Source organism: Choristoneura fumiferana, chromosome 13, assembly GCF_025370935.1.
Source record: "Choristoneura fumiferana chromosome 13, NRCan_CFum_1, whole genome shotgun sequence".
NCBI lineage: Eukaryota > Metazoa > Arthropoda > Insecta > Lepidoptera > Tortricidae > Choristoneura > Choristoneura fumiferana.
This window is the reverse complement of record NC_133484.1, coordinates 15,649,083-15,670,522: the sequence shown is the minus strand read 5'-3', so window position 1 is coordinate 15,670,522 and position 21,440 is coordinate 15,649,083. Positions and strand designations below refer to the sequence as shown.

The 21,440-nt window shown below is 39.3% G+C and overlaps 2 protein-coding genes across 36 annotated transcripts in view; one reads left to right on the top strand and one right to left on the bottom strand.

The window, feature by feature from the left end:
* LOC141434168 (uncharacterized) overlaps positions 1–6,404 on the bottom strand; it is a 500,735-nt gene extending 494,331 nt beyond the window's left edge. For all 35 annotated transcript variants that reach the window (XR_012452025.1, XM_074096514.1, XM_074096525.1 and 32 more), the window contains exons 1-4: positions 6,266–6,404; positions 5,939–6,173; positions 5,309–5,866; positions 5,158–5,232 (exon numbers count right to left, since the gene is read on the bottom strand). Coding sequence is in view for 34 of the 35 variants with exons in the window: in XM_074096514.1 (XP_073952615.1) it covers positions 5,158–5,232; positions 5,309–5,866; positions 5,939–6,149 (844 nt within the window). In the remaining variant the exon portion in view is untranslated. The remainder of the gene's footprint in view (positions 1–5,157; positions 5,233–5,308; positions 5,867–5,938; positions 6,174–6,265) is intronic.
* A 4,203-nt stretch (positions 6,405–10,607) lies between these two features.
* The window catches only part of LOC141434167 (carboxylesterase 4A), an 18,815-nt gene continuing 7,982 nt past the window's right edge, over positions 10,608–21,440 (top strand). Inside the window, exons 1-5 of the mRNA XM_074096488.1 lie at positions 10,608–10,914; positions 14,810–15,003; positions 15,313–15,377; positions 15,634–15,771; positions 16,146–16,427. Of these exons, the coding sequence (XP_073952589.1) occupies positions 10,727–10,914; positions 14,810–15,003; positions 15,313–15,377; positions 15,634–15,771; positions 16,146–16,427 (867 nt within the window). The 5' untranslated portion in view covers positions 10,608–10,726. The remainder of the gene's footprint in view (positions 10,915–14,809; positions 15,004–15,312; positions 15,378–15,633; positions 15,772–16,145; positions 16,428–21,440) is intronic.

Genomic DNA, 21,440 nt, shown 5'->3' with positions numbered 1-21,440 from the left:
CAGACACCCTGGCGGCATCCTACCTACCAACAACTACCAAACATGCGGGGGCGGCGGCAGACGCCCGGGAACGCCTCAAGGTCACAAAATACTCTCGGCCACCAAAATCATTTCTTTGCTTTCGGCGTCGAGACTAGGTCTTTGGGGTAAGGGTGCGCTGGAGCTACACAGGGAGCTCAGCAATAAGTTAAGAGGCAACAGGCAACCCTCACGCCGGCAGCTTTCGCGCAAAGAATCGCAATCGCAGTTCAGCGCGGGAATGCTGCCTGCGTGATGGGCACCATGCCAAGAGGCCCACCTCTCTTTTTTAATTACTTAAGGTTTAGTTTGTTATCGCTTCTATTGTTATTTTGTACTACAAATTATTCAATAAAAGCTTATATAGATAGTACGTGTAAGTTAGTTATAATTTTAAATCTGGTACAATTTTAGTTGTCTTACGAAGAAAACTAAATATTTACAATTATTTAGCAACGCATGAAAAATAAAATTCATTTCATCAATTGTTGTTATTTCATCATGCAATCGAAGTTTCACATTGTAAAACTCGAGCTTAAACCCATTTCATTTAGCCGTACCGGCTCGGGTGGCTATATGAACGACTCTGGTGAAATGGCTCGTTTTATGCTCTTGTTGTACAATACTATTCTGGGTTCGTAAGTTCAAATAAAGACAACTACCACTATTACTTGCGACGACTAGCGCCATCTAGTTTTGATTGCGGGAAGATATTTACTTGCCGTTAGCAAGTTGCTAATGGCATTATGCTGATTTAGGACCATTTCGTGACCGTGATAAGTAATTTTTATTTTTATTGTGTATTTGTGTAACAATGTCAAGAATAAATGTTTTTCTTTCTCCTTTTCTTTCTTTCTAATCAGAGACTGCCTCATATTTTGCTTAAGCACAGTCTAGTTGCTTTGCAAACATCCACTTAAAAGTAGTGAAACAAATTCATTACCGACATCAATAAAACATAACGTCCTCTCAAGCAATATCACACTAAACTACCTGCTAGCGCCACCTATCGATAGCTTAGGTACCTAAGCACTTAAGCAAGCACACGCTGTTTTTTTTTCACTGATTCAGATATAGGTAGTTTATTTTGATTTTCACTCAATTTCATTAAATACCACAAACAGGACTTATCGGTCGAAACGTCGAAGTAAATATTACTCGTGTGGTTATAAGTCCTGTTTGTGGTATTTTATTAAACTGAGCGAAAATCACGAAATTTTAAAACATTGTTTCAGATACTGTTGTACTGTTACCATGGACTACTTAGGATTGTCCTATTCGCGGGCAAACTTGTACCCTGCAGGGCTACTACGAAACTTGAAACTCCAAGTTCGTGTCGTGGGGTCCCTCTGACACATACTATTTAATACGAGAGCGCGAGGGACGGCACGATACGAACTTCGAGTTTCCGAGTTTCGTAGTAGCCCTGTAGTTCTACTTTAAATACAGACCCCATGCCCACCTGACTGGTGTCGGATCCGCTTGGCTAACCCGCAAACTTAGAGCCCGTTCCCATTTGTCGGGTGTCGGATCCGTTTCGTGTTGGATGTCAAGTCATTTCTATAGAAAATCGTATCGGGCAAGCGTGAATAGCTTCATATAAATAAAATGTTCTGCCGTCAGATTAAAATTCGGGTCCCCGTCCTACATCCGACAAGTGGGAACTAGCTCCTCGCCTAAAGCAAGTACAGACGAACTTTACTGCATTCTAAGGCTGCGTACGCACTATAACCACGCGTTCTCATTTTCAAGCGATACTGATGGTGACTGTTAGGGCGGTTTCAGACTAGCGCATAAGCTCATTTTTGAAAGCATGTGCACGCGCGCATAAGTGCGGTTTTGTTTTCTTCGTGTGTTGACGCGCATATAAGCTCGTATAAGCGCGAGCGAGAATGTCCTTTAGACCACACGAATAAACACTGAAAAAAAAACGCTAGTCTAAAAGCGCCCTTACAATCGCCAGCCAGCGTGCAGTTTCGCAGACCGCAATGAAATGTATGGGCAGTCGGCAGATTGAATGTGATCCACCCTTATGCACTTGGACCCCATAAGCCTGTCACCTGTGCACAGCTTATATAATATACTGTGTGTGCCCAGTGCCCTTAGCGTAAGTTTACGGTTACATAATACGTCTCGATCGCGTTCGCGTTAAAATCTCAATTTGTACATATGGAAACACGAACAGCGCCTCTAGCGGAACGTTTGCGATGTTCGTGTTTCCATACAAATAGAGATTTTACGCGAACGCGATCGAGATGTATTTTGTAACCGAAAAATTTCACTAAGGGTACAGTGCCCTTATTGTAAGTTTTCGGTTACAAAATACATCTCGATCGCGTTCGCGTTATAATCTCAATTTGTATGCAAACACGAACAGCGCCTCTAGCGGAACGTTTTCGATATTCGTGTTTCCGTGCAAATTGAGATTTTAACGCGAACGCGACCGAGGCGTATTTTGTAACTGAAAACATACACTAAGGGTACAGTAAGTACCACTACCATGAGTTTAAAGTGACCGTACTCGATAGCGACGGCGAAAATTATTTGTATGGAGATATGTACAGCGCCTCTACAAATAATTTACGCCGTCGCTATCGAGTACGTCACTGTAAACTCATGGTAGTGGTGCGTCCGTACACGCGGTTTCAAAAACGAGCTTAAACGCTAGTCTGTTCAACCCTAACAGTCGCCATCGGATCTATAATATCGAAACGAACTCTATAATACTTACCTTAAATTATAGTGCATGTTCCGATATTTTTGACCCTTTACCGCTTAGAAATATCTGATGGCGACTGTAACTGGGTGTAGCCGCCAGTAGCGGTTGGAACGCAATAAGGACTTGCCCATTTAGTACCTCCAAGAAAAATCTGCAGTTGCATTCCATTGCGAGGCCGCAATGTCACAGATTTTGTAGTGGTCGGAGCGCCGCAATATAATGAAATTTGCACGATTTTTCTTCTAAATCGGGCTACAGTTTTAATTGCTCACCTTCCACCACAAGCGGAGTGGACTCTAAAGAACTAGACCTAGCAACGATCAACTTCATTGACGTCCAGGAGGCACTTTCATTCAGCAAATCTTTGCAGTCAACTCCGCTCATATTGAAAGTTCATTAATTACTTTCCTCTTTACCTACCATCATACATAATTATCATGCGTGTTCAGGACCTTCAGACTACCACCAGCTGAAACAAATCATTCCATGCCTATGGCAGGCAGATGTACGTACGGGCTTGTTAAAAAAAACCAATGCGACCAATGCTACTGCGTTGCGAGCGTTCTCACAGTGCACATCGCGCGCAATGAATGAAAACGCTAGCACAGCCAGCTACCGGTAATGGCTGACCCGCGAATTTGGAACTGTGCTAATGATTGATAGAATTCGCGCAGATATTTTCGCCCCAACATCTATTATACAAGACCTGTTTGTTTTTAGCAAAATCAAGACCGCGCATACATACGTAACTTGCATCGATTGTGTACTTGATGCTGTTAAATGTATTGCGCGGTAGCCCTTAGCCATAGCCTGGCGCAAGATAGAATAAATTGTAATAAGATCGCACGGCCATTATCACAGGCTGGGTGCCCACGGCGTCATGCATGATTTTTTATCGAATAAGTAGTGGCATATACCTGTGTAGAACCGTTCACACGTGTATACCCAGTCTTATCGACGTGAACGGCTCCTACGTAAGCCACTACTTATTCGCAAACCGCGCAGTGTACCCAGCCTAGAGCAAATGATCACATTTTATTGGCCGATGCCGGTCTCAGTGAGAACTGGATGTACCCGGCTATATAATTACCACAGGTGACTACTTACCAGCCCGCATAATGGAGATTTTCCACCAGCGAGGACGAACTGAAATTTGCATTCACGCGTCCGCCGCCGTACAAAATTAGTTTCGCCGGTGGAAAGTGAGGGTTTTCAGAGGCGAAATATCGCTAGATGGCGTTAGTATCGTGAGGTGTTTGGTTTGCTCGTGATTGGTTAAAAAAACTAAGAGCCAATCGCAAGCAAACGTCAAATGGTCCTCTCGGTACTAACGCCATCTGTGATATTTCGCCTGTGAAAACCTTGTTTCATGAATGACTGCAGGGCTACTGCGAAAATTGGAAGTTTCGTGTAGTGCGGTCACTCTTGACACTACGAGAGCAACAGTACGATACGAACTTTCGTAGTAGCCCAGCTAATAGTTTCTAGCGTAGAGTAGTCTGTATTATCATGGCTGTTAATGTAGCATTCCGTTCTTAGCGACCGCTACCTAGTTTAGTATGAATTTATATTAAGCACTAAGATGCCACGACTGCGTCGCGCGACAGTCGTGCTCCATATAAATTCACTCGGTCGCAAAGCACGGAATGCTACCTTAAGGCAGCGTCCACTGCACCAAAATAGCCGTACGAAGCGCACGATTTGTTGCACCATAGAATTCTCTACAGAGCAACAAACCAGCTTCGTACAGCTAGATTTTATTGCAGTAGAAGCTTAGCGTAAGTGTCGCCCGATACAATCATACCCCGTTCAGTACCTAGTGTGCATACACGCAACTTGCTAGTAGTCTATGCAACACTGCATGTATGCACACAATATCGCACAGATTTCATCACCAACGAGAACGCTACCAATATCTCAATGGTGACAATAATACCAGGTAGTCTCAATGACAATATTTACCAGAACCTTACCAAGCGGTCGAAGTACTCTACTTTACGTTCCAGCAACGTAAAAGAAAGTTCATCGAAAACCGCCATACCTTGACAAAAATACCTGTAACAGCGGCAATACCTGTACCATTACCTTACCAAAAGGGACGAACTTTTACCAGTGTTACCTCTTTACCGTATCATACCATACCATTCTACCAAAAGAAACTGCACTTCAATAAGAGCATTGAAATGCAGTTACAATAAAATCTGCAACAGGCAAATTACATTACTAACTACACTAAATCTAACTTACAAATTTCATTTCTACTGCTAAGCAAGAAATGACAAATCCAAGATTGTGAAACTAAAGAATTAAATAAACTACTATGACAAGACAACATCTTGGAGTCATCATTTCCTGTAATTTCGGACAGATCACACAGCGCACTGGTTGACCTGACCAAGAACTGAAATAGGCAAACCTACCTTGCGCATCGCCTACAGCGCCGCCTTCCCCGCCTCCAGTCAAATTGCCATCGCCTGTCGTAGATCCATCAAAGCCTGAAATACGAACTTAATTTAGTAAAGCAGCACATAACGCAAAACATGAAAATTAGAAGTTTTAAGTGATATTTACCAGTCATTTCCATATTAGAGTCATCTTCACCGAAATTCGTTTCGTCATTATTAGTTCCATCATCGTCATCATCCCACATACTTTCATTGACAAATTCAGGTTCCATTTTCGGTGCCACAGCGTTGTTTTCATCTTCATCTGGTATCGTTACGAATTCCTCTTTCGCTGATCCTGATGGTCCGGCTTCTAGTGGATCAACACATTTCCGTTTCACAGGTCCAGATTGTGAAGATGACGAATTGTTTGATGCTATTGATGGCCTATTTGGTCGCTTAATTGCTACTGGAGTTGAGGAGGGCTTAGAATCTAAATCAGTCTCTAACTTAGTCATAACAGATTGCCTTTGTTGTGACGACCTCGGGCCTGGCCTTGAGGTCGGCTTTGGTTTGGATGGCGTGGAACTTTCTTCATTTTGATTACCGGTTAAACCTTTCACTTGAAGCTGTTCCGCGGTACTAATAAACGACGCTAACTCTTCTTGCTTAACATTAACTTCACCTTGATACATAAACTGTAATAAGTCCCTTAACGCTGAATGACTAACATCTTTTAAAAATACTGAAACAAAAAGATCTCGTTAGCACACATAATAGCGAGAGAAATAAAAGGCACTCCAGAGTAAATACATACCTATTGGATGTTGAGTGGGGTTCATCTTGAACATTTCTTGGAAATAGGGAGAACATACTGAAAGTACTAATTTGTGTGCCTGCAATAGTCTGCCTTCGGCAGCTAATGTGACGTCAACTAAATCCCCCCGCGACAGCAGGCCATGAAAGCCTGCCGACATATTCGCGTGGAAATTGTTCCAACATAATGAAAATTGTTCGTCCGACGCCATGATGGCGACGTTATAATTTTAACCCTGCGAACAAACAAAAAATGTTAGCATTCAGAAAATCACTACACGACACAATACACAACCAAACAAAACATGGATGAAAAGAATATATTTACCTATCCTAATACTTTGTACTTTATAATTCCGATATTAGAAACATTTGAAAAAAATACAATGTTTCTAATGATGCACTGCACACTTGTTCATCCCACGTCCACCCCGTTTGAGCGCTGTTCACGTTATGATGACGCAAACGCGACGTACACTGTGGCGTCACAAGGGTGGGGAGATTCCACAAAATGGGACGAAATATTATTCTTATGATATCTTAAAAATTAATCGTTTTATACAAAGATAAAAATACAAATTGGATTTTCTTATGAATTCCACATTCAACAGTATTTAAATTTATATTGTTTTCTCAAAAACAACGAAACCGAAATAACGAAATGTTTCGCCCAAAGCTGCAGTGTTGTAGCCGCACGAGATCAATTTAGTTATTTTATAAAAGATTTATGTAAGATTTTCTCCAGATTTTGTCATTTCTATTTACAATTGGATTATATTATTTTATTGCTATGCGAAATGTACTTATATTAATATAAATTTCTTTTTCAGCTGATTGTTTTTAAATAAAAAAATAATTTAACCAACCGGAAGAAAGCATTTCCAGAGTAATATTTTTTTATGAATTTGTCGTAAATCAGCGCTGTGAAACAAAGTTTAACATTATAATTTTACTTAATAATCGTAATGAATTGTAAAAAGGACGACAAAAGTTGAATTAAGCAGATGACGATGATGATGAAGACACTTAAACACACTACTACATAAAATTCGTACACATAATTTTGCAGGTGGTAGTAAGACAGCCGGTGAAATTAGAGTTAACCCATCTTAGGCCTCTAGGTTGGCAACGCATCTGTAATACCCCTGGTGTTGCAGATGTTTATGGACAGTGGTGATCTCTTACCATCAGGCAGGAGACCCAATTTCTCGTTTGCCATCCAGTCGAATAAAAAAAATTAGTCAAAATTTGATCTAAAAAAAACCGGTGATATCTAAAACTATGGCAACTATGCTTGAGTGACCCTGATGATGCGGCCTTTTAATTTACTTAAGTAAGTAAGTTCTTTAAACATTGTCCATGAGGCTTAAACTTGAAATGTTTATACTTACATGAACTCCTAAAGCCGAGTTTACGAAATTTTGAACATAAGTAGTGTCAAGCAAATATAACTTTTCCTAATTGTCATTGAGTTTACAAAATGTAATGTAAAAATATGACAGGGGTTGAGGGCTAGTCTCAGGATAGTATAGTATCGAAATTGTAGATATTTTCATCACGTATCGTGTCATACCAACTTGATATTACCAATACAATACAACACTTGTATTTTCATGACGTACTTATGTATAAGATTTAAAAAAGGGTTATACTGCTAAAAGTTACATTATTTTTAGAATATTACTTTGAATTACAAACGATTATCATATATAATGTATGTTTTCTCACCTGGTCTATTTAAGGATCCGAATTTCTATTTTTTTTCTAATCTCGCAAATCAAACTTAATAGTTACTTATTAAAAAGAAATTAAAAAAATCAAAAACCAGACTGCCCAAACTAAAAGGAAGAAAATAAGTAGTGGTCTAGAACTCTGTTAATTAGCTAATTTAAAGTTCAACAGTCGGGAACCATTACTAAGAGTTTTTGAGCCTCACGATCACGATTTAAATGGGTCCCGAAAGTTGAACTTTAAATTAGCTATTTAACAGAGTTCTACACCACTAGACTTATTTTCTTCCTTTTAGTTTGGCAGACGGGTTTTTTTTTAATTAAATGTTTTATTTTACACTTTTTTGATATTTATGTGAAAACGGTAGATTAAAAGTATTATCACCCATATATATTTAGAATGGGTTAATTATTAGCTTTCATTTGAAACCCATATTATTACAATACAATTTTTTTTTTCATTCCTCCGCCATATTCTTTTTCGCAGACGCCATATTGAAAAAAAATATAGCCTATGTTACTCCGACAGTTATGACGAATCCAATGATCCCTCATATGTTAAAATCCGTCAAGCCGTTTAGGCTGCAGCGAGGACCAAAGAAATGGACATACATACCTACATACATACAATTACCGTTAAAAAAATATAACCCTTCTTCGGGCAGTCGGGTAATAAAAAATGTCACAATACTTCGTCCTATCCTAAATATCGACAGAATGCCTTTCTCAAAATAAAGTAACTAAATACTAGTTTATTTTAATTTACTCTTGCACGTTAGCACTCAACACGATAGAAATGAGACAGCAATAGTTAAGCCCTCCTCTAAACGCCTTTTAAGCAAAACAATGCTTTATCTTTCACAACTTACAGTTGAATTTGGCTAGCATGTTTTTCCACAATAATGTTGCAAGCTTAATAAATAAATAACAAATTGAGGAAAACTGAAACGTCTTTCGATTTGATTCTGCTTATAATATGATTGGTTTAAATTTGTCTTGTAACCTCTCGTATAATCGATAATCGCCTTGTGATGGCTCTAATAAAATTTAAATAATTAAAATGTAAGTTCCCCATATCGATCATGGCTTTTTAGGGTTCTGGAGCCAAAATGGCAAAAACGGAACCCTTTTAGTTTCGTCAAGTCCGTCTGTCTGTCTAGTGTCCGTATGTCACAGGCATTTTACTCGAAAACTACAAGATGTATATCAATGAAATTTGGAGTACGGTACAGATGTCTTGTTATGCCGCTATTTAGTTTTGTAGTTAAATTACAAAAATAAATATTTATTGGGAGAGGCACTCCATACACGTAACAGAAATTGAAAAATAAAAATGGCACATAGTTAGACAGCTCTTTTTAAAAGATAGTAAGTACTTACTTAAGGTTTCTGACAAACTTTTTTGATTAAGTGAAGATTTCCGGAAATAATCGCTCCCAAATTAGCAAAAATGGTCCCCTCTATCTTACAAACCGTTTGTCCAAAAAATATGGAAAGGTTCACTTTATACGTATATACCGTTTTTGAGTTATTTCCGAAAAACTGCGCTTCTTAACAAAAGGACGTAAGTGCCGTGAAGATACGTTCTTTTTCTGGTAATTAATTTTAAGAATGTAGGTGTGTTTTAACGTAATGGCTACGGAACCCTATCTTGGGCGTGTCCGACACGCTCTTGGCCGGTTTTTTTGTTTAAAATTTGAATATGAGAAGGGCCCAGGGCCCAATATACGGTACGATCGATCTGATGAAAATCGTGACGCTGATGATGTATTTTGATTATGATTGCATTGCATGGGATCTGTCTGTCACTAGGCAGTATCTTATGAATCGTGATAGCTAGGCGTATTATTAGATGTATTTCTATTGCCGCTATAACAACAAATACTAAAAACAGAACAAAATAAATGTTTAAGGGGGCTCCCATACAACAGGTAGTTTGCTTGAAATATTCACAAAATATTTATTTGTATAAATGTACTTTAAAAATAAATAATTAAATAAAAAAAAAATATTACAAAAAATAGAACCGACTACAAAAAACCATGAAAATAATTTTCTACCAGTCTGAAGTCGGTACCTCAGCACGAGCCAGCAGGAGTGGACCTATAATCGTCTACCTCACCTACAATACAACACAACTATACGAGTATATTGAGCTTCAATCACTCCTGCTGGCTCGTGCTGACTGCTGAGGCACCGACTTCAGACTGGTAGAAAATTATTTTCATGTTTTTTGTAGTCGGTTCTATTTTTTGTAATATTTTTTTTTCACGCTTTTTAGTGTAACAGATTTAAGATACAATAGTTCAATGTCAACTGCTCGTCACCTTTTACGAAAATTGCTTTTTCCGATGCAAAGACGTTCGTTATTGAGGAGTCCGGTGCTTCATCACCCGTTCCATTTCACCATATGAATTAAGATGAGCTTAAATTGCTTAGCAACTGCGTATGCTCCTGGTTAGCTCATGATCAATGTCTCGTTAGATGGCGCTGTTATCAATATTGCCTTTTCAAGAATTTCATGTCCCGGTGTCACTCGCGTCATCAAGATGAATCCTATGACGTATCATTTATGTAGGCATCAAAATCGGTTGAGCCGTTGAGTAGATGTTACGAGAGGAGAGGACATAGGAATAGACATATACATATTACGTACAGTCAACGTCATAAATAAGTGATCATTTCTGTACCTTGTCGTTTTCAGTCATTACACAATTTCGTATGGCTTTTCAAACATGACGTTAAAGTGACAAGGTACAGAAGTGATCACTTATTTATGACGTTGACTGTACATACGGGTCAAACACATAACCTTCCTTCTTCGCAGTCGGGTAAAAATAGCCTTTGATGTTTTATGGAATATAAGAGTAGTGGCAAAGAATGACGGTCAACTATACCGGAAGGCTAAACCCTCCCGGTCCAGGCAGATAACACCGCTTCCGTGCGAACCTCAGTCTGCGTGTCCGCTACGGACAAGCAGCTAGTGTCTTTTATTCCAGTACCTTCACAAATCTCCATTTGAACCCTGATTTCCTTGATCCTACGGCTTTGTCCTCACCATGATCCTTCTGTGGTGCTTGTTAGCGTGTGCGCTGTGTGCGCCGGTGGCTGCGGTCGTTGGCGGGGCCCCCGCTTCACCACCGGAGCCTGATGCGGCGGTAGTCTTTGTGCAGAAGTTCGGAAGAAGCGCCCGCCTCGAGGGGATCAAGAATGACAGGCTGGGGTACTACAGTTTCATGGGCATCAGGTATGTTGAACTTGAACTACGAAATTGAAGACGTAATTATTGATGGAAGTTGGTTAAGGGGACAGGATGGTTGACGGCCCATAAATGCCCCATTGTAGGGCACAAGATTCCACGCAGAATGAGTGGGTCTTGCCGGTAGTGTGCACGCTGGTCCAGTGCGGATTAGATCGGATGAAGTGGGATTGGGATTTGGAGTGGGATTGAATTTCCTCGAAGGTGTGTCCAGGTTTCCTCATTATTTTTTCATTCTCCGTAAAGGTCTAATAGATTTCAAATGTAACTTTAAAAAATTAGAGGTGCAAGCCCGGGCTCAAACTCACGACTTTTCGCCTGAAAGATATACCTTACCTAGGTATATATGTTATTATATTTAAGTTTACGATATACAACTTTTTATTAAGACTATAAGTTTCTGTGTATGGTTGCCAGTGTTATGGATACCCTTTTTTATTAATCTTTATTGCTTGGCAGAAATACATAGTAATATCACATTTTGCGTAGTAAATATGTGTTTGTTAATCTAAAGTATATTATATTAAGGGGCTGTTTCACCAACACCATCCATTGATTAGTGTTAACTGGCGGTTAAGTGTGATGCCGTCTCTATTTGTTTTGTTCGAATAGACGGAGACGGCAACACATTTAACCGTCGGTTATCACTAATCAATGGATGGTGAAACAGCCCCTAAATGTTTTATATTTTATTCGTTAATTGTTCCATAGGGTACTTCATTGCGTTCCTGTTCTCAAAATAAAATTTCAATATTTTTGCAATGAACTCAACACTAGAATATACTTAAGTAATTATCCAAATTATAAACACACGATATCTTACAACCAGTTTTTCGCGTACCATATTATGGTAAACTAAACTGTGAATGTGTTAATCCCTTATTGCATTCTTTTAGATTGTTTTTTAAATTGCACGACCAGATAGGTAACACGAGTATTTTTGCTATAAAATTAGCCTGCATAGTGTAAAAAAATCTAGTGTTAGGTTGGTCAACCTGACGGTCTTATGAAATTTGACAGATTGCGTACTTACTAAAAATTGAAATTGTACCAATCCTACCAAAAATAGTAAGTAGCCGTAGGTATATTTAAAAAAGCTTTGTGTGTTTGGTTGGCCAACCTGGCGCCCATCCGAAATTTGACAGATCGCGGGTAAAAATATCTGCTATATATACTAATTCTGCCAAAAAAAGTAAGAAATTAAAAAAAAAAATTGGCGGGAACCTTGCGAATTTTCCGTGGTCATTTTTTGAGAGTGCGAATGTAAACTTACAAAAGTGCTAGTTAGTTAGTTTTTTTCGTCTATTAAAAAAAACTTAAACTTTAAACTGTTTATTTCAATAAAAATTGCATAATTACTTGATTAACCTCAGCTTCTAATCTTAAATTAAAAAGATTATACCTGTAAAAAGAAAAAAAAAGAAAAGAAAAACAGATTATTCACCTCGCATTAAGAATTTATATTGCCCTCGTGCTTTTTAAAAATTGCAAATCGGAACTCGGTGCAATAATAAATAACTTTCTGCTTGGTACAACAATCTACTATATACTTTCATGTAATATACTTTCTAGATTATGCCATATTTGTGATAACTTGACAGAATCAAACTATGAGAATACACCAAACACAGTGGGTACCTTTAATTATTAGGTATGGACTATAAATGACTCTAATGTTATTTAGTTTGTTAATTAATATTATGTTTTCAAATAATTACCTAATACACGCTGAATTATTTATTTAGTTCTAAAGTTGAGAGATATAAGTACCTAAATGATAAAATACGGTGCATTACTCAATGTCAAGCGAGACAACAGGAAATTACGATAAGCAGTTCCTGCCAGAATCAAGTTTACTAAAAATACCGACTTATTTAATCAGTGTCTATATGAATTAGTTGTTGTAAAATTTCGTACCTACTTGATAAAGCGATGAAATGCACAATGGTTTCCCATAAAACTGATGCTAAGTCCGAATTTGATATCCCTAACTGATGCCATGACTATTATTTCAGTATCAGATGGGTTAAATAATGCCCCTTTTTTCGTACCGGATGTGACAATTTTATTGGTACTTTCGGCAAGTTCCGCCGCGGCAGACTATCAAATTCGGACTTAGCATCAGTTTGATGGGAAACCATTGTGCATTTCATCGCGGTATCAATTAGGTACGAAATTTTGCAGTCCGCTCTCCCTCTATTGTAAGTAAGTAAATGAGTTTTCATTTGTTTGTTTCTGCAGTTTTGTGAGCTTCGGATTGATATTTAATTTTACAGCATGCCTACCACCGCATATTCACTAGATCACTGGAACAATTTATTTAGTTCAATTAAAAACTGACTGATAAAGGGTATCGTATTCGTCTACCTATTTAATTAACAAAAAAGTAAAACCGACTCCAAAAAAATAACAAAAAATCGAACCGACTACAAAACACTTCAAAATATTTTTCTAGGTAGGTAAGGTAGTAGGTGCCTCAGCACGAGCCAGCAGGAATGGAACAATAGTCGTCTACCTCACCTACATAGGTACTTACTAGGTTTCAATCGATCCTGCTGGGAAAAATATTTTCAAGTGTTCAAGTATTTTCAAGAGCCATGGTGGCCTAGTGGTTTGACCTATCGCCTCTCAAACAGAGGGTCGTGGGTTCAAACCCCGGCTCGCACCTCTGAGTTTTTCGAAATTCATGTGCGGAATTACATTTGAAATTTACCACGAGCTTTGCGGTGAAGGAAAACATCGTGAGGAAACCTGCACAAACCTGTGAAGCAATTCAATGGTGCGTGTGAAGTTCCCAATCCGCACTGGGCCCGTGTGGGAACTATGGCCCAAGCCCTCTTGTTCTGAGAGGAGGCCTGTGCCCAGCAGTGGGACGTATATAGGCTGGGATGATGATGATGATGATGAGTGATTCGTAGCCAAAGTACATCTCACAACGATTCCTTGAAGCCCAAACACGGCTTTGTTCCGTTGTTTTATAACAGAGTTCCGTTGCCTACCTTCCGGCTTCAGTATCAGATCAGTTCGAAAAAATCATTAACTTAAAGCTCCTTCTTAGTCGCTTATCTAGGTATATTAATCATGATCGTTTATAGACGAGCGAGCATTACTTAGCTTTGATGAGTTCCATTGGTCATCTACGGTCTTCTTCATCAGGTCCAGGTTACCAAATGATACTTTCTAAATGTAAATGCTCATCTTAATGCTAAAAATGCCAAAATTGCCATAGGTGTGCCTATACAATTTGAGGTTTGCCCTCGATTTCCCTAGGATCCCATCATCAGATCTTGATTTGGTGACAATGGGACCACCTCAGAAGAATACCCTTTCGAATAAAAAAATAATTTTGAAAATCGGTCCACAATTGACTGAGTAATCGGCGAACATACATAAAAAAAATACAAACATTGGAACATAGAACCTCCTCCTTTTTTGAAGTAAAAAGAGAGATTACTGCAGGTAAACGCAGGGCAGGGCCGACTTAAAAAAAAAACACTGAATGATTAATTACGCACATATGTACGTACCTAACCTTTGCATGCGTAAACAATATAAAGTCTAGCAATTGAATTAGAAATTCCATGGAGGATTCGCAAAAAGCCCGCGCCAAATTGAATGTCTTTGAACCAAGCGGTTGATATTTCGAGCTTTTCTCCCGATCCTGCAGGAAAATATCTGTATAAAAAGCAACCTAATAGTAGGCTAACCTGGGCTAACCAAAGGCTTAACTTTACATATTTTTATCACGTGAGTGAGCGACTGGCAATGGCATAACAAATTGATGTGTAACCCAACTAGTCCGTCTAGACGACGCCGCCAGGTACCATTGCAGGTACTTAGTAGCTTCAAATGTTCCTAAACTAAAAAGTTGAAAATCATCCAGGTATGCGGAGCCGCCGGTGGGTCCGCGGCGGTTCCAGCGGCCAGTGCGACGCATGCTGTCGGGCGACATCAATGCCACGAGTTACTGCCAGCCTTGCGTGCAGCCTGACCCCAGCAACCCCAGGCGCGTCATCGGACACGAGGACTGCCTGTGTCTCAATGTGTTCTCGCCCAAAATGCCCGGAGAAGAAGAAGGTAGGCTGAGAGTAAGGAAAGAACATTGCTGCGCTGCACTAATTTCCGTTGACTATGACTATGACAATGGTTGTTTTATTTGTTTGTTCCGTTCTGGAAGTTTTTGTTTACAGTCCAGGAAATTGAATCGTGTACCAGTGTGACCTTATCGTAATCAATTTCGCTATGATTTCTTGGCAGATGTACGGAATGTCAATGCTACATCAGTAGCACAAAGGTTCCATCCTAGTAGGCGATTCAGTTTGTTTGACTGTAGGTACTTATATATACGAGTAAAATACGATTTTGTAAAACTATTTTTGTCTTAAGGCAGTCCGGTCATTTTCTTCATTCACGGAGGCAACTACCGAACCGGATCAACATCTGCTTACGGAGTAAGTTAATTATGATCAATTTTTATGTACTTAAGTACTTTAATTGTTTTTAATCTTTATTGCTAATATTGTAAATTTATACGAGTGAGTGTGTTTGTTTGCAATGCTTTCACGCCTAAAGTACTCAACCGATCGTGATGAAATTTAGCATGGAGATAGACGCAAATGAAACCGTGGGCAACAGATAGTTTAATTACTAGTCGGATGAACAAGCTGTCTGTAGGCAGAGCATTTTAAATATTCGTCTTGATTTCAGGGTCAACATTTGGCTTTAAAAGATACCATTATAGTGTCTGGGCAGTACCGGCTAGGGTCGCTCGGGTACTTGAGCACTGGTCAGCGGGATGCCTCTGGAAATTCTGGACTCTTTGATATGCGAGCTGTTATGGCATGGGTAAACAACCAACTTTTTGTTATATATTTAAGAAACAATGACCCACATCAAAGACACACACACACACACACACACACACACTCACACACACACTACGTTTAGAATATGGTTATTCTGTTAAGATTTGTTTAAAAATATCACCTATCTGCATCACGTTAAAATGCTACTTAAGCTGCTTAAATAGGACTCCAAAGTCAGTGCTCACATAATCCAAGTACGAGTAAGTACTCAGGGGTACTATAAATATATATCTGACTAAGATTAGAACTTGATTCATCATCATCATCATTATATCAGCCAAGGACATCCACTGTTGGACATAGACCTACCCCTGTGAAACTACCATATCTACTTAATTTCCGCTTATCGAATAGATCAACGACTACATTGAATTCTTCGGCGGAGACAAGAAACGCGTGGTCGTGATGGGCCAAGGTTCGGGCGGCAGCGCGGCGTCGCTGCTGGCGCTGTCTTCGGAGGGCCGCGCGGCCACGGGTGTCATCGCGTTGTCCGGCACGCCGCTGTCGCCCGGCGCCGTCCGCCCCGACCCGAACAAGCATGCCCGCTTGCTTGCACAGAAAACTAACTGTCCTGTGTCTCCTCCTGAAAAACTTTTGATGTGCCTGCGGAAGATGCCGGCAGAAAATATTGTTTTGGTAAGTGCCGCTTGCATGGTCTAGGGTTAAAAAAATATTCGTTACCTAACCCTATTATGGGTTAAAGATGAGATGACAGTTCTATACTTGATTTTGATAACCTTGGATTAGCAATTAACTCGTGTTTTTGTAGTTAACCCTAACCAGGGATTTGAGATATAACCCATCATAAAGTGCTACAAAAATACAACTGTATAGTCAGCAACAAATATATATACATACGTTTAAAGTGCCAAAAATATGTATACAGGACTTTATTGCTTGGAAATTAAGTTCGTGTATACATAACATACATATTTTTTGCACTTTGGCTGTATTCATTATCTTTGCTGACAAAAGTTCCTTTAGGTAAGTTCTTACTTATTTTTCTTCTCTTGGGGTACTTACACTACGAACGAACATAAATATTTATAATTTATATTTAACTTATTCTTTGTGCAGGCTGATTCGGAATTAGCGATGAACATGGTTGATACTGAAAAATTCTTAGAAGAGATCTCTGGTCGGTCAGGTAAGCTATATTTGATTTAAGCTATTTTGGAATAAGTTAGTTTTACTTTTTCTATTCTTTTTTACTTAACTCTTTTTTAATTTTTCTGTTTCATGTGTATACTTAAATTGTAAATAATAATGGTTATCTATTAAAAAAAATCCAAAGTGGCTCATGATTTAGTTAGTTAGTTCGATGCTATACACCAACAAAGTATTCACGCAAAATCATCTTCAAACTAGCTTTAATTAATTTTCCAAACTAAGCTGAATAGACCTGACTTAAGTCAGGTTTAATACCTACGAATAAAATTAATACTTACTTATCTACTACATTTTTCCCTCTAAGGAGGTCAGTCAGCAATACTAGTTAACCGATGTCAGCACCGTCAGGCACAGGTTAAATAGGTTTGGCGTGGATTAGAATAGGATATTTAACGTGTTAATGTGTCATATATGGAACATTACACACTTTACACTATTACACTTCCCCCCCCTGTCTCACCATCCATTGGTTAAATTTATCTGACGGATAAATTTGATGCCGTGTCTGTTTGTTTTGTGCGAATAGGCGGAGACGGCATCACATTTATCGGTCAAATAAAATTAATTAATGGGTGGTGGTGGTAGGGGCTCTCCCTAAGCGTACACCAAGTAAATTGGTTGTGCTTGTTAGGCGCCGGCGCGCGTGTGGAAGGCAAGGAAGACTTGCGCGGGCTGCCACCGCTGGTGGAGCAGCACCCGGCGGAGCAGCTCGGCCAGAGCGGGAAGAGAGTGCCGCTGCTCACGGGCGTCGTGTCGGCTGAGACCTCGCGAGCCGTGCTAGGTAAGTGTATTTCAGTGTACAGATGAGATTAGCTTTGCCCTAAAATCTAACATAGGTATATTTTATTTTATATCATGATAACACTGGACTCCTGCCAAGGTAGTCCTAGCAGAAGTACCTATGAGTATTATCAACCAATGAACTTCAATTGAACCTGGCTGTCGCAAAATGTAGTGAAATAATGGTTTATTTATTTGCCAATAAAAAAATTACATAGCAGCATGGTAGTAAAAATACCTACATACTGATATAGACGTAGGTACCTACTGATAGGTACACCTAAGTAAGTACCTATAACTAACGTGTTGCCGAATTGGATGTTCCTTCCTACTACTATGTATGTACCTACCTACTCTGTCTATGGGTACTTTTTGTTCTGTACCTACCCTTAGTGTATGGAAACACGAACATCGCAAACGTTCCGCTAGAGGCGATGTTCGTGTTTCCATACAAATTGAGATTTTAACGCGAACGCAATCGAGACGTATTTTATAACCGAAAACTTACACTAAGGGTACTGTAGGCTGAATTACCTGTACCACTACCTACCATGCATGAGTTTACAGTGACCGTACTCGATAGCGAATTATTTGTATGGAAAATTGTACAGCGCCTCTACAAATAATTTACGCCGTCGCTATCGAGTACGGTCACTGTAAACTCATGGTAGTGGTACTGTACTATTCAAGTCAAATTTAATAAGATAGCTTATACGTAAATATAACGATCATCTTTGCACAACATTTTTTGCACACTGAACTATTTCCGGAACCCTTCATGTACGAATCCGACTCGCACTTGACCAATTTTTTAATACTTATGTTCATTTCACTTGTCTTCAAGGGAAGTACTCGGGCCTGCTCACGAGCAAGCTGAAGGACGTGCAAGACTTCATAAAGAACGACGTGATTGGCGGCCTGCGCGGTGTGGTGTCCGACGTGCGCGGCCTCGTGCCCAACTTGGCGGAGCAACTGCCGGTCGGCTTGCCGCTGGCCGACTATTACCAAACGCTGTTTGACAGCTCATTCAACGCCGTCGACGGGCTGCTGCAAATCGCTGAAGCTACAGGTAACACGTATTGAGTTTCCAGTAGGTTTGGTTGGTACACAATGTCTCACTGCTGTCGATTGTCATTGTGTACAGGGAATAATGTGCATGATGGTAGATATTGATGGTAGACAATTGGAAGTAAGCTTTGTATCGTGCGTGGCGCACATTGGCCATGTGTATAGAGTGGGCCCTGAACGGTTTGAGTTAGTCGTTTAGTCATTGTTAAAGTGCTTGTCGTGGTATCAATATTGTGAGGCCTCGTCCCCTACTTGGCGGAGCAACTGCTGCCAACGGCTTGCCACTGGCCGACAGCTATTTCAACGCCATCGACGGGCTGTTGCAAATTCCTGAAGCCGCACGCAGGTAACACTGTGGTCCACGATGTCCTACTACAGGCTGTCGCCTTTGCGTACAGAGCAGAGGGTAAAGGCATTTGATAGCGGACAATTGGTAGTGGGCAATGATTCATGGTGTGCAATAGCGAAAGCGATGTAGCGACTTAGCGCCATCTAGTCATTAAATATAGAAACTCTAACGTCCTGCATCTCGCTACCGTAGTTTCTCAGTCATGTCGGACGCATATAGGTATACAACTTTCGACACTACCTGCGGTCTCGGTCTCGGTCCCCATTTATAACATCCCCCTGGAGAGAGATCTCTATTCTGTTCTGGCCCTTCCCCACAGCCGTGTATGATTTATTATGTTTCAAGTTTAAAGGTTTGGTTAAGTAATTTTTATTACGCTCAATATTTCTTCTCTACGCAAATGTCGTCAAACAACATTGGGTAAGTATACAATTTTACTAGCGGCTTTGCTTGCTCGAACTCATGAAGCAGTTGCTGTAAGTATTGTTTGATCGAGCCAGTCTAACCAAAGGCAAAATCTCATACCTAATACAGTACAATACAATAACTTTTTATTGAACACCAACACATAGTAAGCAGTACAGAAAACACAGATATATAGAGATTTTCCAAGGTAAGCAATAGGCGGCTTACCTAATGATATGAATAGTACTTACTCAGTTTACTTTACTATCGTGGTTTATAAGTTGTGAGAAACCTACTGGCAGCTGGAAGCATTTTTACAACATAATTGTAGCACACAAAGAGAATCTAAAATGTTATAAAAAAAAATACTTTACATACAAGGGGACAGGACGCACAAAAAGCAGGGTCCCTTTAATACCGCGTATCGATTGTGAAAGCGGACCCTCCGATAGGGCATTATTTCACCCTTCCCTTTGTTGCAGGTACATTTTTTGCCCCTTTAAAACGGACTCTTTTGAATTTCAAACTTTTAAATAAGTAGTTTATTTCCCATGCGTCTATGAGTATATTATAGGTGTAGGTACCTACCTACTGCTGTTTCGGCAAAATATTTTTCGCCAAATTTCACTTACCAAAAAACTTATTAGCAGTATTTTCATTTCCCAAACGAATCTTTAGCATATTAAAAATTCGCATTTTAATCATTTGTTCAAATTATCATTTGGCATAAGTAATTATACATTTTCAAGTTTTATAAGTAATTATACACTTCGCACACGAACCAACCACAGAAACCAACTGCTACCACCGAGAAAAGTAGTTTGGCTATGTTAGAACTGCATCCCCACAGAAACGAACTGCTATCAGAAAAGTAGGTTAGGTTAGAACTGCGGCCATGCAATATTTCGGAAGAGTGCTCTATGCCAAACGATGCATTTGACTAAATAATTCTTGGTAATATGAAACATGACTAAGTAATTATTTTTGAAACAATAATGTGCAGAAAAAAATTACTACTAAAATTGCGTAATAAGTTGTTTAGCAAGGATTTTTTGCCAATGATAATTTGAGTAAAATATGTATTTTGGGATGTGATAACTGATAGGTACTTTGGGAAAAGTTTTTTGCCCATACATTAGTAATCCGTATTTATATTAAGTACACTAGCTTATGCCCGCGACTTCGTCTGCGCGGATATAAAATACTCCTACAAAGATCTTCCACAGAGCAATATATATGTCTTATTGTCCTTGTACCATGCCATTGTAAGGTATTTTGGTATTACAAAAGCATTAACAAGACTATTGTAAGTGTTAATTAGTCTGATGAGAGCGTTGTAAGCTGACTATACTTAAGCACAGAATAAGTTAATAGTACAAGTACTACTTATAAGTGACAATTCTCTTATAAAGTGCGCCTAAATCGATAGAGTAGACCGGGGACAACTGAAACGATTTGGCTTTAATCGCCTGTAACTTTTTTATTTTATGGTTAGAAAGATGTAGACTAAATTATTTTAAGCTTAGTTATCTGGTTCCTAAATAAGATGAACTTGAAAGTCTATCACCCATAGTTATTTGACCATAACGTAATAAAGATATTGGGCAGAGTGGTTCCAATACCACACATGACTGACAATTGAAACACTATGTGGGGTCAATTGAAAACACCTAATATCTTCGGCACAATTAAAGTAATTTTATCTGTTACAATCTTTTTCATCGCTACCATAGTTACAATGAGCTCATTAAATTCCACATGCGAAAATAAATATTTTACAATTTATGACCTTCTGAACATCTCGATTAAAAAACGCGCATAAAAAAAAAAGTATAGGACTTTTAGCTGTCTTGGTTGCTGCTACCTTATACATTTAA